The sequence below is a fragment of the Staurois parvus genome, unplaced genomic scaffold, assembly GCF_062004578.1.
Source record: "Staurois parvus isolate SC_StPar_1 unplaced genomic scaffold, SC_StPar_1.0 ptg000390l, whole genome shotgun sequence".
In the NCBI taxonomy this organism is placed as follows: Eukaryota; Metazoa; Chordata; class Amphibia; order Anura; family Ranidae; genus Staurois; species Staurois parvus.
In genome coordinates, this window is record NW_028318186.1 from 2,670,001 (window position 1) to 2,687,670 (window position 17,670).

The window sequence follows — 17,670 nt, forward strand, 5'->3', positions numbered from 1 at the left end:
AAACTTTTAAAATTTTACTTCTAACTAGTTATCAAAAGGCAGGCTAGCAAGCCGCCTAGGTGATAACACTGGCAGGGAATAGATTGTCTTTATGGAGACGTCGGTACAGTGGAGAGGTCCTCTTGTTGATGGGACTTTAAAGGCACAGATTTACCAATTAATAAACTGATAGGTTAACAGTTAAAAAATATACAATCCACTGTACGTTTTCAGGGATGGTGGCACCTCCTGTATTGTATCCCTTCCCTTTTCTTTTTTTTTTATGGAGACATCAGGGATTTACGATTCCAGCCAATCAAGCACTATACAGTGCATGATGGGCTGTTTACCTACACTTCAGCCAGAATTTAGACAGTTTTGACCCCAGAAATGCTCAGAATCAGGGGCAGACTGACAAATCATGGAGCCCCTGGGGCAATAGGGGATCATGGGGCCCCTGTGTCTTTGCCCAAACTCAAAAAAGCCTATGAAAATGGTACCATGGGCATCTCATGGGGCCACCTACTGACCCCTAGCCCTCGGGCAGTGCCCGAGTTTCCAAATGGTCAGTCCGCTCCTGCTCAGAATTAAACACTTCCGTTCAATAATCACAAAACAGAAGGGGAATGGATGTTTCCTAGGCCTGCTATCGCACACCATGTATTGTGATCCTGAGGTCTGCAGAGGAGAGGGAGAGCCTGGAAACCATGGCGGGGTTGGGTGAAGTATGACACCAGGATGGTGCCTTCAAAGTACCATAAAAGTGGCTCTACAATCATTGGTATCCTCCGGAGCTGGCTAAATAAGACGGCACAAAGCCTTTTTTAACCACTTGAGCTCCAGGCTTAAAGTGGTTGTAAAGGCATAAAGTTTTATTACCTAAATACATTACCTGTTTTAAGGTAGAAAAATGCCCCAGTATTTGTATCAGCCCCCCTCCCCAAATGGGCTCCTGAGTCCTCACTCAATTCAGCATTGTATCCATCTGTAGTTTCTCTCTGCTTTCCACTGGCTCCTGCTGCCGCCAATCAAATCCTGGGAACAGTGAGCAAGTGGAGGGCCCAAGCTGCACTGTGTGTCTATGGACACACAAATCTCGGCTCAAAAGCAAGCCTACAAATGCGTCTTCATAGGAAGCGGCTTCCTGTGGTGGTGCGCAAAGAAAAGGAGGAGCCAAGAGGGACCCCAGAAAAGAAGTCTCAGGGCCGCCTTGTGCTATTCCATTATAACATTTCTGTTATTTTAAAAATATATATTTTAGATTTTACAATCATTTTAAAGTGGTAGTAAAGTCATGTTTTCATGTTTTATGTTGATTAAAGGCTTACCTGTAGCTGCTGTAAATATCTCCTAAACATGCACCATTTAGGAGATATTTACTTTAGCAGCGCCGGTGACGTCACCGGCACATGCACACTGCGCTCAAAATGGATGGCATACCATCCATTGAGAGAGCTGTGCAGCGGCAGAGACACCATGCACATGTGTGGGAGTGACGTCATTACGTCTCGGTCAGTCAAACAGCCACAGCCTGGAAACCCGGAAGGAAGACCGGGCTTCGTTTTCAGGTAAATCTTTCATAATGTGCTAGTATGCGATGCATATGTATGCTCTTAAGTTGCAGGGAGGAGATTTTTCAGATTTTTTCAGATTTTTTTTGCGCTTTACTACCGCTTTAAGTAATACCATTTATTGGCCAACCAAATATTTTTAAAGATACAAGCTTTTTGGACCCGTTAGGTTCCTACCTCATGTATTATGCCAATAGTTCTGACACCCACATATTTATCCTCAGAGTAACACAATGGAACAATAAAATACAACCATTAATTTATTACAACTATTTTTTCTTGACACAGGAACAATAATAACTATTGTAAAATGTTAGGATATATAGATAGTGAGTTATGTATTATTGGGGTAATTGATGTGTTTCAAAGACAAGAAGACCAAGGACAGCTAGAAGGAGTTATTCACAATCAACTGGACTTGCTTTGTCATGTTGAAGATGTTTCGCAGTTTATCCAAGCCATGTCTTCAGTTCTAATGAATGCCAGGAACATACCCCAAGATTTATATCCACCATCAACATTTTGATCCACAGGTGTTCTTGCCATTTTCTTATATTCCTGCACTGATTTTAGGGTATGCACCCCAATATGATTGCCAATATGTCATTTATCCATGGCAGAACTAAAATTTCTCCAAACTTTTCTTATTCAACAACACCAAGGGAGGCTCCCAGGATTTCTGATCAGGTGATTCATTATAGAACTGTCAGGTTCAGATGATGATTAGGGCTGAGTTGTGATTTCAGCAAAGTTGAATTCACCATGAAAGTACTGCAATTTTGCCAAAGAGGGAATTGGTAACATTTTGAAATTTGCCTGAAGAAAATATACTCCTTTTTAAAAATTATTTGGAGGCCATGTGTGTGTAGTTAGTGTAATTGTATTTATTACATTAAAGGGTATGTTTATAAAGCAGTGAATGTGCCATTCACCAAGCATTTAATTGCAGTTAATGGTGCATGTGTTTTCAAAACCAGCAACAGATTTACTTGCATTAAATTATTGGTGAATTCCTCATTTACTTCTTCAGGAATATGTCCCTAAGTGTTCTTTTTATTTGTGGTTGTTTATTTATTTAGTTAGTTATTATTATTTTTTTTGTAATTTAATCTTTTAGGGTTCATTCACAGGTATTTTCTGCATGAACACAGGGGAGAGAGCAGACAGAAGATCCTGCGTAAAGTAAGCACCTAACATACCCTGGATGCAGAGATTTCCTAATTTTTGATTGCGCAGCTAAACGCAGTGCATATTTTTACATGTACATGTAGTATGTGCGTAAATTTGTGTGTATAGGCTCATTGATTACTATAGTGCTCTGTTTAGATGCTCACAAAACTATGCGCAGTGTGCATTTCAATGCAGTGTTTTTTCTGTCTGTACAAATGAGACCTTATTTTTATTGTCTATTTTTTGATTTTTGTAAAAAAAAAAATACTGGGGGTAAAGAGGTTCCCGTTTTTGGTATACGAACAGATCCAGGATAGTTGAAAGGAGCTTTCATAACCTCCAGGAGCCATTTAAGTCAAATGCACCCTTAAAAACACCCAAATTGCCTTTCCTATTGACTTCAATGCATTTTGCCACAATTGCCAATATTTGCTAATGTTTCCTGAGATTTCAAAAAAATGAAATCTCCTTAGCATAAATACAGCATCCAGGGGGTCTACTGAGAATAGAAATGCACAACATGTTGGGGTTGTTTGTATGCCAGAAAATATTTACCTGGCGGGTGGATGGGTAGGTCATTTGATTTTCATAAACTCTTTAAAGGCAGGGTCATTTTGTTGGTGTTATAACTGTGTCAGGTTTGCCCACCAATGGTTTCAGACAGTGTGATGAATGGAAGAACGGAAAGAAGGAAAAATAGAAGAAAGGATAAAGGGAAGGAAGGGAATGTGTTACAATTTTGCACATCTTCCACCACATTTGTTTTCAGAGCTCAAAAATAAGAAGGAAAGAAAGAAGAAAAAAGGAAGGAATTAAATGTATTACATTTTCGCACACATGCCACCAGCTTTGCCTTCAGAGCTCAAAACATTTTGTGGCAAAGTTACCCACCAATGGTTTTGGACAGAGAAAGAAAGAAAGAAAAAAAGAAAGAAAGAAAGAAAGAAAGAAAGAAAGAAAAAGAAGCATGTTCTTCCTGTGTCTGCATGGGTTTCCTCCCACACTCCAAAGACATGGTCATTGGCTCCTGTATAAATTGGCCCTAGTATGTGTGTGCATGAATGTGAGTTAGAGAGTTAGTGACCATAGATTGTAAGCTCCTTGGGGGCAGGGACTAAGGTGAATTTACAGTATATTTGTAAAGTGCTGCTTAAATTGTTGGCGCTACATAAGATGTCAATTAAAGGTCCAGGGGCCTCAATGACAAAGTTCACCTGGGTGGAACTGCTGATGCTGCCTTTAAAAGGGGTTCAGCTATCCACGTGGGGCTGCAATGTGTAGCAGTTACGTTGCCAGTCTATAAATCAGAAATGAATGTAATATTGCACAGGGCCAGAGCAGTGTCTATGTTCCTTGGTTTTCTTGATAATGTCAGAAAAGGCGGGCTGAGGAAGACAGGGGTGGGATTTGTGTCAAGCTGATCAGTTTTAACAATGAGCCAACCTAGCATAGACACAGCTCTCTGTGAACAGGTACACATTTATATTTATATTTGGCTGCATATCAGCTGCCTATGTTTTTCCACAGCTATATAAAAAAACTCAACTCACTAAAAGTCACGTAAATCTACAATATCTCTTTTAAGTAGACTGACCCTTTAATAATAAATGGCATGGTTATGTCGGTCCCCTAAAACCCTCACAATACTTAAAGAAATCCGATTATTGGTTTCCAAAAAGTAAGTCCCATATGGAAACTCTGTTTTCTTGACATTCGTGTCGACTAGTTGGTACGCGATGGATAATCCTTCATTACTTTCTTCAAGAATTTACTACAACACATGATGGATAGTCCTTCATTACTTCCTTCAAGAATTTACTATAACACATGATGGATAGTTCTTCATTACTTCCTTCAAGAATTTATTACAAGTAATTTACAACATACAGGGGTAGATTTACTAAAACCAATGCACTCAGAGTCTGGTGCAGCTATGCATGGTAGCCAATCAGCCTCAGCCTCAGTCTGTCCCTTTTGCTATTGTACAGCGCTGAGCAAATCCTTTGGCACTATATAAATACTGTATAATAATAATAATAATTAAGCTTTGACAATAAAACCTGGAAGCTGATTGGTTTCAATGCAGAGCTGCACCAGATTTTGCACTCTCCAGTTGTAGTAAATAACCCCCACAATATCAGAAGAAATACAAAAAATGGATACAACTTCCCAAGGCATTAGAGTGAAATAGAAACATAATTCTTGAAGTCCTTTTTGTGCTTTAGATGGAGTGATGGCTTACAGTGACCTCCCTATTGCGATAATGTGCCACAGTAATAGAACAATTGGTGGCAAACATAAATTAATTTTTAACCTCCCTAAAAAAAACTTGCAAATGAAGGCAGCAGTCTCACCATTTAAAAAGTGTACCACAGCTGAACCATGCATCATTTTGATTTTTCTGCCAAAGTTGTATAGGATGTTCCTTTGCCACTGAAATTTCACTTTGCTTAATAATTAAGCTTTAGTTGTGTCCTCTTTGCATACCCAATCAAGTGTAAAGGGGGAAAAAAAACTTATGCATACTTGCATGTTATTGGATGACTAAACTGAACACAGTGCCACCTTATTCACTAAAATAAGGAAACTTTCACTTGGCAAAGTGAAAATTGTCAATTCCTTTAGTAAATCAACCCCAATGCATCATTGCCATAGATCCCAGATGACAACTGAGGTGAGAAGGCGTGGTGTGACCACTGATTTGTGATTCAATGAAGCACATAAAACCATAGGAAAAATGTCTAAGCAATAAGGTGTGTGGTTGGGAGTAGTTCCGGATCCTCTGCTGGTAGCAGACATTTGTCTAGCATTGTAGGGCTGGAAGAGAGTTTTAATCAAATAAGATCTGACATTCCTATCTAGAAATAAAATGCCTCGCCATTCGTATGTCAGTCACCTCTAAGCGATTTGACAAACTCAAGATCTTTTAAAACGAAAGGAGTTCAGATCATATTAATTCCCCAAAAATGTTTTGATTCAAAGTAGTTTGTATTTTATGTTGCCAAGGGCAATCGGAGGAAGAAAAAAAAACCTCTCTGTTGCCGATAGTCTTGTCCTCTCGTCATGGCCTAGAGGCGATAGTAGTATTTAAGCTTTTTGAAATTTGCCTGGGGCATTCAGACTGCATGATCACAAAGAGGAACATGAGTTTTTTTGGAGTCCGCCATCCAGGTTTTATAAAATGGTGCGGGCCAAAGAGTCACATTATTTTTTATGCCTTTGTATCGAAAATACAGATTGTTAAAAAAAAACATCTAAACTCAAATCCTATAATAAACTAAGCTAAGTGCAACAGTACATTTTACTGTGTATCAAACGGTTCACCACCAAAAAAAAAAACCGCCCTGATCTGTTTAACTAAGCATCAATTCTTGAGAAAGTAAAAAAAAAAAAAATAATGATTAAAAATCACTGACGGCTCCCCTGTAAATAGAAGGCTAGCTACTTCAAGTAATTTCTTTTGAAATCGGATATCTGAATATTCAACCAAGGCAGAGGCTCCACTCTGTATGAGCGGCGTTAATATGATCTCAACAGAGTTTGCTACTCGGAAATATTAGCATATCAAAGTATTTGCCCCGGGCTGAAGAAGGCATCGATACACAAGAAGCAGCCAGAGTAAAGATTATTGGTTGTGATGGGGAGAGTAGAGGAGCTCGGGGCTAAATTCAGCACACCATTAACTAAAAGTGATAGCAGGGGGATCTTTGCGTCAGTTCGGCTGCAAATATTAAATCTAGACCTTGTGATGGTGGGAAGCGCACACCTGAGTAGACTGGACCGAGGGCTTTAATGATACTCCCACCTCTAGACACTGGCACAATGCAATAACACCAAGCTTTAAAACTCCAAAGTAAAAGGTCATTGGATTTTTCTCGTTTGCTATCAAACTGGAGTTGCGTTCTCGTTTGCCGGTATCAACAGATCGAAAGTGTACAGAGCTTCTCTTAATCTTCCAGAGGCTGTTCAACCACACATTAATTCTACTTCCTTATTTGAATTATGGTGCAATCCTTTGGCCCTTTGAGGTGCGCACAAAAAAGAAAGCCATTTATAACCCTTGCGCCTTCAAGCTATATATGGCAGCAAGGATATGGTTAATATTTCAGAATTTTGCAAGTAAGCGTGCATTGTGTTCAGTGATTAAAAAATAAACATTTTGAGATAAATAGACAGATAGGTAGGTAGATAGATAGACAGATAGATAGCTATAGATAGGCAGGTAGATAGATAGATAGATAGACAGATAGATAGCTATAGATAGGTAGGTAGATAGATAGACAGATAGATAGCTATAGATAGGTAGGTAGATAGATAGACAGATAGATAGCTATAGATAGGTAGGTAGATAGATAGACAGATACCTTTTTCTAAAAAAAAAAGCATAGTTTGCTAACTACAGCATTTTTTTAACTTTTGGTAACTCTATCAATAGAATTTCAGCCGTTTTACATTTTTAAATTACTTTCACACATTTTTTTTTTAGACTTTTATTAAGTAGAGTCTTAAAAATGATAATTTTAGTATTAGTACATTTAATTTAAATTAAAAAAAGATCTTTCAATTTGCTGTTTAAATCACTAATTCTGTTTTTAATAAAATATTTTCACTTGTCTATCCCAATACTGTTTAGGTTTTGATACTTATAGATGTTCATTGCTCGACAAACCAAGTGTATGGATGTTCTTTTTTTAGTTTTTTTTATTCTTTTAATTATATTTTGGAGTTCTGTTTAAGAATAAAAAATTCCTAATAAAATCTCGCCACAGTAAATATTATGTTCAACCACTGGTATACTGTAAAAATGCCAGACCTATATTTATCTCTCTATTTTCAAATACAATATATCAGTGAATGGCATAAAAAATAAAAGCAACACATTTAGTTTCCTAAAATGTCAATACAGATTACTTAAAAAAAAAAAATGCCATTTAGAAGAGGCAATCTGATATTCATGCAATTATTTGGTCTTATCCAATATATACATTAATTTACTGTACTGGTACATAAAAGGACCTACAACAATGTGTATTTTGACTTCCAGGGCTAAATTATTTCCATGGCAAATTTTCTCTATACTTTGTTTTCAATGGTGCAGTGATGCCACAACATGGAAATTACCTCTGAAAAATTATGTTAAGAAAATCAAACACCCTTAATAAAAGCTGTATTTTTAAAACTTGAAGGTGAAAAAAAAAAACAGTTTTCAGGCTGAAATCTTTCTTTGGTATGTCTACTGCTGGTTGTATTTTTGACAAATAAAAATTACGTACAAATGGACACCCCTAAGAAAGGTAGATGCCTAGGTATTCAATGGGCGTTATACGCAAAAATGGCACTTTGATTATTTCAGTTTATTTTGGAAAATGATGCAAAAAGAAACACAAGAAATGAACAGCAATAAATCTCTGTAAGCTCCAAGGAGCAGGGCCCTCCTAACCCTCTTGTATTGAACTGTATCGTTGCTGTATTGTCTCCCATCATATTGTAAAGTGCTGAGCAAACTGTTGGCGCTATATAAAGCCTGTATAATAATAATAAGTAATACTAAAATAATGTATAGAATATATTGAAAAGTTATCCCAAATCAATCAATTAATTGACCTACATTGATTAGGACAAATAGATTAACTATCATTTAAGTATGTTAACTAATGTAATCCATAATCAAAAGAATTGCCAACTAGGAAAGGTTGGACTATGTAGGGGGCAATAATGAGAACATACGACTGTTGGAATGGTTCATTATTGTTTTACAATTTAATGGAAAATTTCCATTTGAGTGGCACCAATCCTTCCATACGAAGTAAAGGGAAGGAAAGTACTGATGTACATGCGCAGTGAACATCTGCCACAAAGGAATTTTCTGTGGAGAAGTAGGGTAACATTGGCAGCGATAGAGTAGTATTGGATTTATAAACAGCTTGGCCAACTTTTTTGCAGTGGGGAGTTGAGTGCTCCTTTTCCAAAAAGAAAATGGGATAAAGCTATCATCGTGCCTCCGTCAGCTAAAATAAAATCAAAGTGGATCCTGCAGGTGCATGAACCGTTTGAGGACAGGTAATATTGCATGGGCTGTCCTTACAGGTAAGACTTGTCCATGGCCCCCCTCGGAGGAATCAGAGCTAATTTCTGTTGCCTATCATACCAGTCACATGGTGACAAGGTACTTCAGGCATGCTCAAAGTTTGTAATAAACACAAACTTACACTCTGGTCACTATTGGCCAATCACGGTGATCACATGATTAACAATCACACAGTTTGGATCCTTAACCTCTTTGCGTCAGCCGCACGCAAATGAGCAGCCTCCCGGTGTCTGGGCCTTAACACCGAGCGGCCGCACATTTGCGTGCATTTAAGATATACATATATGCTAAGAGAGCGTGCCCTGCGCGCTCCCAGCACACATGTCCGGTACTCACGGAAAGGTTCTCCTCTTTCGATCGGGACCTTTCCCGATCATGTGACCGCCGTGACGGCATATCACGGTGCTCACATAACCTTAAAACCCGTCCCCGCCTCCCGGCTTCTGAAACCCTTCAAGGGCCGGGAGGCGCCTGCACCAAGGGGTTAAGCTCCCTCCAGGATCCAAGAGTGCTAGCAGCAACCCAATCCCAGGACCGAGCTTCATAAAAAAGAGGGAAAATATGTTGCCATACTAAACTCGCCTTGTTGCCCTGCGAATGCCATGATAGGCGGAACGTGATGATCACGTGATCGGAAATAATGTAGTGGTATAGTGTGATCAGTTTTCCCAAACCTAAAGCTACGTACTAAACCCAAAAGTGTCTTTATTCAGATCTACATTTAAAAATATATTTGCCGAAAAAATGTACAAGGAGGATGTAGAGCTCATGGGTTTGAATGGGTTAAACAATCCTTGGCTTATCACTGAGCGGAGCTGTTCTTTCAGCACCAGCATTGTTATATCCAGCGTTAGCTTCGTTGCTCTAACTGGCGAGCAGATTACCAGAACCGCCAGCTGTCTGACTCAGCCTGGAAGCTACAGTAAGCGACCACAGCGTGCATCACGGTGCAGAATACTAGGGGGCTATTACTGCATAATTACTGCATCATACTAAGGAGGGATATGTCTCGACTATTCTCTTTCTATTGTCTCTGTCCAATATGTCTCTAAGCACAAAATTCTTTAGGGTGAATTCATGTATCTAGATGAATCTATAGATACTTAAGTAGATCACAATGTTCTGTTGCACAGCTTGTCCAATGTCTTACATAAAAAAAAAATAATGAAACAAAACTACATATATGTTCAGGGGCAAAATAATGTGGAAAAGAAATTGTAGTCATCAATACATATATGCATCAGAGGCTTTATAATTTATGGAATGGTTTTTTTTAGTTCTTTCCTTCTCTTTTCCTTCATTTTCTGTCTCGGCACACTACCAGCGCTAAGTAGGCGCGCCCACTTTTGCACACAATTTGCAAAATGCAAGCAATTTCTACTGTCAATATTTTGCATATGAAATAAAGATTGTGAAAATTGCAAAAGCAAATTTAATCACAAAAAAATAAAACAAAAACAGCAAATTGTTCCAAATATGCACACATTGGCCAGCCTAGGTGAGTAAATTGTGTATGACTTATAAATATTTGGTCTTGTTGGCAGTCTAGACTGAGTCTGCGAGTTATCAGAAAAACAAAGCTACAAGATACATGTGGTTATAGAAAGAGAACAATACCTACGTACAAGGAGAGTAAAAAAAAAGAAACAAAAAAAAAAAGAAAAGAACGGGCTCAAACCTGTCAGGTGATTAGGTTAACCCTTCCATTGCCAACATTATTGTGAAAGTATACACCCTGAACCTCTGCAATATTCAGAAGGTACACAATGTATTAAGCACACGGTACTATAAAAATAAAGGAGCAACAACTACTTCCAAAGGCTTTATGTATAACATAACCCTCTCACTCTTCCACCAGACTGGCACCTGCAAGAGCCACTACACTGGTAATTATAGTATTATATCACAAAGACAATCACAATCACATCTAGTAAACTAAATAAATCAATAAACTTGAGAGACACCAATAACTCTTTACCAGTACCTAAGTAGAATGATCTGTCAATAAAAACAAACTCGGCAATCAACTCTGTTTTCACTGTAAGTAGTAAATTGAAATTAGTTACCTCTTCTTATCACACCCCCTTGGCTGTTTAGTACCAATCCACACTGCGCCTCCACTGATCCCTTCAAGATAAAATTAATAAAATTATATGAGTAAAAAAGAGACAATTATATATTTAAGTATATATATATATATGTATTTATTTTATTGTTATTGCAAATAGTAATAATAATTATAACAGCATTGACAGTGCAATACAATTTCTCAATTATTTTGTTTATATAGTGATATATTAAATACATTGAAATAAATTGATAATATTAAAATATCGTTACTATCATAATTGTTACTATCATAATTGATATTAATCTTTATATATATATATATATATATATATATATATATATATATATACACATACACAAAATATAAATATATAAATTATATTACTTCTAATTAAAAGCCACATATCTATGTTATATCTAGGACTATGTATAATAGTAAATCATTAAATAATAGTAACTATAATAATTGCATAATGATGACAGTTATATTTATTTGAACACAAAAATCTATATATTTTGAAAAATATTTCAATCTTTAACTTTAATTATTGGGATGTTGATGAAAATTTCTATAATTACTTATGATAAAATCACAATGGATATAGTACAGTCTAAATTGTGTTTATATTTTTTTTAGCTATTTCTCTCTATATCCCTATAGAATATATCATACAGGATGCACAGAAAAGAAAAATAATATTAGTTCAATATAATTATACAGGCTAAATTTTATATTTATATAAACTTGCATATATGATTCCTTATAAAATATAGTAGTGATAATCTTGGTATATTATTATGATTATTATTATTATTATTATTAATAATAATAATATTATTAGTACTACTACTACTACTACTACTACTAGTACTAATAATAATAATATTTTTTACTTTCTCAGCAGTTTTGATGATGATGAGATGTATTTTTCAAAATACTTAACTCCAGAGAACACTGTTGAATAGCATATATAGACGGATATTTTATTCTGGTTTGTCCAACAATGATGTTAATTTTCTGAATTTCTAATGTCTATAATTACATATTTTAAAGTTGAAATGCTGAACAGGCCTCTTAGATTCGAGACAGGGGGAGGAATAAGAAAAGAAGCCAGCTTGGCAAATGGTGGGATAAGTCAACCAGGTTATGTCACCCCTATTACAGTTTTTACATTTTCTTTCTCTCCTGTGCCTAAAAAGCGACTTGTAAAATCTGCTCAGAAAATTAAACACACGTTTGGGTTCTGCTTTAAAGTGATTATGAAATCGATAGAAGGCAAAATTCTGAGCCCTGTATAAATTACCCCAGTGATGAGAAAAGGTGTGACAGGAGCTTTTGTTGGCCATGGAAAATCTTTTTACGGGGCTCAAAGATGCTTCTAGCGGCATCGCGACTGTTTGCATCTGTTCCGTTGACTTAAGCACCCTGCAAAGTATTGGGGGGCTCACTTAATATTCCACACAGGGAAAATAATTTACATTTGTAGCATTCATTATTTAACATCTTTAAAATAACTCAACCAATTAAAAAAAGCATTTCAGCTAACTAAAAGTAATTGTTTTCTATATAATATTACTAAGTAAAAATATTACAAAATAAAACAAAATATTTGGCAATTCTTAAATAAAAAAACACAACAAATTATTATTTTTATGTATATTTCAATATTATTTATTCATATTATTACATTTTTAGTTAAAATATTTTTTCAATAAAAGACCCAAGTAAATCCTAAAGATTATTCTTTAATATTAGTTGACAGTTGATGCAAACATAAATATTACTATGCCAAAACAGGACAGCTGGTATATATATATATTTTTTTTTACGTACGACCTATGGATTAGTTACTGTTTTTACTAGGTCTTTCTAGTAAAGCGAAACATGCTGTTTGGTCGGATGACATTGCATAAAATGACTAGTTGAATGGCTTTAAGTAGTAAATTGGATCAACTACGGTGCTCTTTTGCTGGGGAATTATCTTTTGTACTGCCTCTTGCAAATGCCCTAATCCGTCTTTTGAAAGATGCCATGCTCGCTGGCTGGCGATGGGGAGAAAATTTGTACAGATAGAGAAAAATCAGCAGCAGACGTGGGCAGTTGTGAAAAGAAGAAATGGCTTTCCTAAGCTGTAGAGGGGTTATTCGCTTTAAAGAGCCTTGAGCGAGAATGTGGAACGTGAGCTAATACAATGATTTACTCGCTTTTACAAGAAAAGTCACGTTTAACTGACTCTCCTTTTACACACCACTAGCTCCTAAAATTACACACCTTCTTTCTATACCCTCATCCTAAACACTTACATTTAAATTTAGATATTATATATTTAGATGTTCATGCCATTATGATAATGATTATTATTCTTGTTATAACTTATTTTTATCTGCTTCCTCTGTAATTAGTACTAGTGTTATTATATTTTTTTTTGTGCTTTCTTTCTTTCTTTTTCTTTCTTTCTTTCTTTCTTTCTTTCTTTCTTTCTTTCTTTCTTTCTTTCTTTCTTTCTTTCTTTCTTTTTCTTTCCTTCTTTCTTTCTTTCTCTTTTTTTCTTTCTTTCTTTTTTTCTTTCTTTCTCTTCATAAAAATGAATCAATTATTATATATATATATATATATATTAGCTATCTATTTATAGATGCACAGTTATCAAAACTAGTATGTAACATGCATAATTATAGATCTAGTACAGACTGCACAATGCATTTAGAAGGTGTTTCCTACATTTATTTTAATGATTATTTCTAATTTTTTAGAGCCACTCCAAAATTAGAGAGCACCATAGAAAGGTTTTGTTTTAAATTTTTTACTTCTTTTTTCTGTTATACAGTATAAAGAAATCTTTGTCTAAATATACTGAAAAAATGTACAAGCAGACGTTAATGATCAATCCATTTAAACTACACTCCTTAAAAACTGATAATATCAGTTATTTAGTTATCAAGTAATTATTTTATTCAAATAATTATATAATATAGATGCATAATTATACATGTAATAAATGAAATTTTATATTGTATTTAAAAATATGTTTGCCCTTCTTTTAATTACTATTTACTTGTTTTTTTGCTGCACAGCCCTGATTCCCAGCCACGCCCAGGCTAAGGAGACTATACAATAATGTTTCTGTTTTAGGTGTATGCTATATATTAAATTGAAAACATAAATTTGTGAATATGCTTTACCTGGAAGTCTTCCCCTCCAGTCCCGGCAAGTCCCAGACTAGAGCCTGGCAAAAGCCTTTGATCTGGGTGCATGCCATATTGGGATCCATGGCTCATGAGAGACAGGTCATGGCGCCTATACGCATCTAGACAGCCAAAGTCCCTCCTCTGATCGTCCAGGCAAGAAGACTTGAGTGCCCGGGCATTGTGCAAGTTGATGAAGTCTGTGGGCTCCCCATGGTGGATCTGCTGGTAATATTGCTGTGAATGGTGCAGGGAGTTTAGTGAATAGGCATCTGGGTTGACGGCTGGGTGGCTGTGCTGGAACTCGTAGTGGAAGGACTGGTGGTGCAAAGGGGTATACTGGTGGTTAGCCGAGAAATACGGCGAAGCAAACTCGGTGCCAGTGGTGGAATAAGTCAGAGGAGACGTGGAGGAATAGGCGACAGTGGAGTTGGCTACAGACTCAAGACATCCAAGTTGCATCAAACGGTAACTGTTTGATCCGTCATGACGTATCTGGAAGGAAGGGAGACAAAAAGAGAAGGGAAAAAAATAGGTTTGTCATTTAAAATAGCATGCACCGACAGCAGAGCCACTATTGTGAAGTTAGCTTCTACTCAAACATTGTAGGTAGACTTCTACAGCACACACAATGAAAAAAAAAAAAATTACAATTGCGTCCAAATCTGCACTAAGCTCCACGTACACTGTACTAAAACTGAGCATGCAAGGCAACCTCCAGTCCCAGAAATAAATGAAAATCCTACATCTCCCCCAAAATAAACACACACCCCACACCAGCATCGCAGCCTTGTCTATCAGGACTTCTGATGTGCTAGCTGATCAGTTGAGCCGTGCAGCATCATGCCCCCTTAGTCTGTGGCTTCACTATGAGGGATTATTTTTGTCCCCCTTTTCGTTATAACAACTGTTGTATTGCAGAATGCCATCTTAGGCGACAGATGTCATAACGAATTTTCTTGCTATCTTTTCTGCAGGATTTTTTTTAAGGAGCACACGTTAGTTCACTGTAACGCTAGCTAGCTTGGATTATGAGGGACAGGAAAAAAAAAAAAACAAACTAGTAAATAAAAGGATAAAAAAAAAATACCTCTGAATCGTGGACAAGTCCTGGGAATGAAGTAGACATTTTTCTTCTTTTTATATAAAGAAAGCAACTTTTCCTATAGGCAAGGTCCCCTCTTGTAGGTCCAAATGTGTATTTTCCAAATTAAAAAAAAAAAAGCCAAAGGCTTGCACTGACAGAGTCAAACCTTCTCTCTCCCACTCTCCTTGGAAACCTGTAGGAAAAACTCTCCCCTCTGCTCACAAGTAGCTCCCTGGATCAGATTTTGTACTTGCTGGGTAATTCTTTGGCTGATGTCGTAGGTCCCTTGGCAATATAGAAGTTTTGAAAATTAAGCATCAGCAGTGAGAGAGATGGGAGGACAATAGATAGAAGAGCCTCTTCCCAGGAGACAAGAAATAAATATTGTATCTTCCCCTAATAAGGAACTGTGGGATATTTTCACATTTTTATCCATTTTTTTTCTAATCTTATCGCTTTTACTTTACCTGGGAAAAAAAAGGTCTTCTTGGCCGGGGTATTTTATTATACATTTTTCTATTTTTTTTTTAATTGCTTAGAATAAAAAACTTGCAAATCTACAAACAAATTATACCTTGCCTTGAAAAAAAAAACATAAATCAAACGTAAGAGAAAAAAACAAATTGAATAAAAATAAAATACAGAACAATTAGAACATTTTTCATTTTTTTTAAATATTTATAAACTTTAAATTTTTTAACTATTCTGAAATTGAGAAATATTATTTTACAAATATTTTTATGACATAAACGGTTATGTTTTTTTTTTCAGCTGGTTTTTGCACTAAATAGACCTAGTCTTTTTATTTAAGGATCCATCTCCTTATATGTATCGTATCACAGTTGTTTTATTGGTTATTTTATTGGTTATTTTTCAATGCAGTGTTAAAGCAAACAAGTTGTACAGCAATGGGGATTTTTTCTTATATTGGGTATAATTATTTGTGATTTTCGGAGGGTTAACTAACCGAGGGAAGTCTACCCAGACATGGATATGTGGCATGCGACGGGACGCAAGTTCAGGGAGAGAGACTCTTAGAGCAAGACTAGCTTTTAATTGGGAGTTAATATGCTATTTCTTTCAAGTGTTAACACGAGGAAGGTGTCTTATTAAGGGGCCGCAGGCAAACAAAGACTAGACTGTGTTCTTGTGAGTAAAAAGGGTCAGGATTTGGGAGGGCTGGCTCACTTGTTCTGGCAGTCTATGGAGCTGTCATTCAGGACTGGTGTTCTTTAGGCTAATGGACAAAGGCACACGCCTAACACTCAGGCAGTTTTTGTGTGAAGTAGACTGAGATGCACTTCACTAGCCCACATAGGGGTCAACAGGCAGCATTATCTACACATTATTAACAGCCTCATCAAACCAATGTGCTCCATTTCAGATAATCAAATAAAACAGGAGGAAAAGAGAAGGGGAGGAGGAGGTTGGATGCCATGGAAGGCGTCACGGTGGGAGGAGGTCCCGAACACTCAACTTGCACAGAAAAATAGAAGAAAATGTCTATTTACAAAATGCAAAGCTGGCATTCGCTAGAAGACACCGTGGATGAATGGAGATGTGTTTTTTTTCCTGAAGGGAGAGAAAGCTTTTAGAATGTTTATTAAATTACTTGCAATGGATCTTTGTAAGATGTAACAGTTTAAAGGTGCATCCTGGAACGCACTACAGAGATTTGCTTTACAGATTGGCTTGTGTTGCAATTTAGGCAAACAATAAAATATTAAATTGAGTATTCCTATCGACCTCCTACCCATCATCGGTTCATGTGTATAGTATGTGTATATTCGTCTGAAACTATTACAGAAGTGACTTGCAAATCAAGGAATTGCTCATTTTTTTATTTTCTTGAATATTTTCGTGTAGAGAATCCAAAAATTCTGAAATTATAATTGTGTGGAATCTATCTATCTATTGCTCATTCTCCCTTCTCCCTCTAAAGATATGAGGCTGGTTTATCGAAACGGGAGAGAAATGACCATAAAATTCTAGTCAGTGCCCATGGTAGTCAGGATTCAACTTTTATATTTTTGAAATATTAAAAAAAAGCATCTATTGACTGCTAAGCTAAGTGGTTATTTTTTTTCCGGTTTTGATCCAGCAGCCCCTGTCTGATATGTCTAGATTTAATATCTTTCTACCTACTATCTATTTCTCATCTATCTATCTATCTATCTATCTATCTACTTACAGTGTCCATATATTCATTATCTATCTAATAATCTATCTATCTATCTATCTATCTATCTATCTATCTATCTATCTATCTTACCCTACAGTATCTATATTTTCATTATCTATCTAATAATCTATCTATCTATCTAATAATCTATCTATCTATCTATCTATCTATCTATCTATCTATCTTACCCTACAGTATCTATATTTTCATTATCTATTTAATTATCTATCTATGTATCTATCTATCTATCTATCTATCTATCTTCTATAGTAAAGATATATCCATGATCTATCCATGTATCTATCTATGTATCGATCTATCTATCCATCTACAGTAT

At 36.2% G+C, this 17,670-nt stretch overlaps 1 protein-coding gene and 1 long non-coding RNA gene across 4 annotated transcripts in view; one reads left to right on the plus strand and one right to left on the minus strand.

Annotated features, from left to right (window-relative positions):
* TFAP2D (transcription factor AP-2 delta) overlaps window positions 1-15,504 on the minus strand; it is a 47,784-nt gene extending 32,280 nt beyond the window's left edge. Inside the window, exons 1-3 of one of the 3 annotated variants that reach the window (XM_089686005.1) lie at window positions 15,155-15,504; window positions 14,062-14,559; window positions 10,875-10,935 (exon numbers count right to left, since the gene is read on the minus strand). In XM_089686005.1, the coding sequence (XP_089542131.1) occupies window positions 10,875-10,935; window positions 14,062-14,559; window positions 15,155-15,193 (598 nt within the window). In that variant the 5' untranslated portion in view covers window positions 15,194-15,504. Of the gene's footprint in view, window positions 1-10,874; window positions 10,936-14,061; window positions 14,560-14,715; window positions 14,779-14,834; window positions 14,907-15,154 lie in introns of those variants that run through there. The other 2 variants (XM_089686006.1, XM_089686004.1) reach the window with 2 other exon arrangements.
* LOC149455540 (uncharacterized) lies at window positions 14,156-16,884 on the plus strand. Its single transcript, XR_016314037.1, has 2 exons — window positions 14,156-14,532; window positions 16,536-16,884. It is a non-coding gene; the product is annotated as an uncharacterized LOC149455540 (long non-coding RNA).
* Window positions 16,885-17,670: the final 786 nt, after the last annotated feature.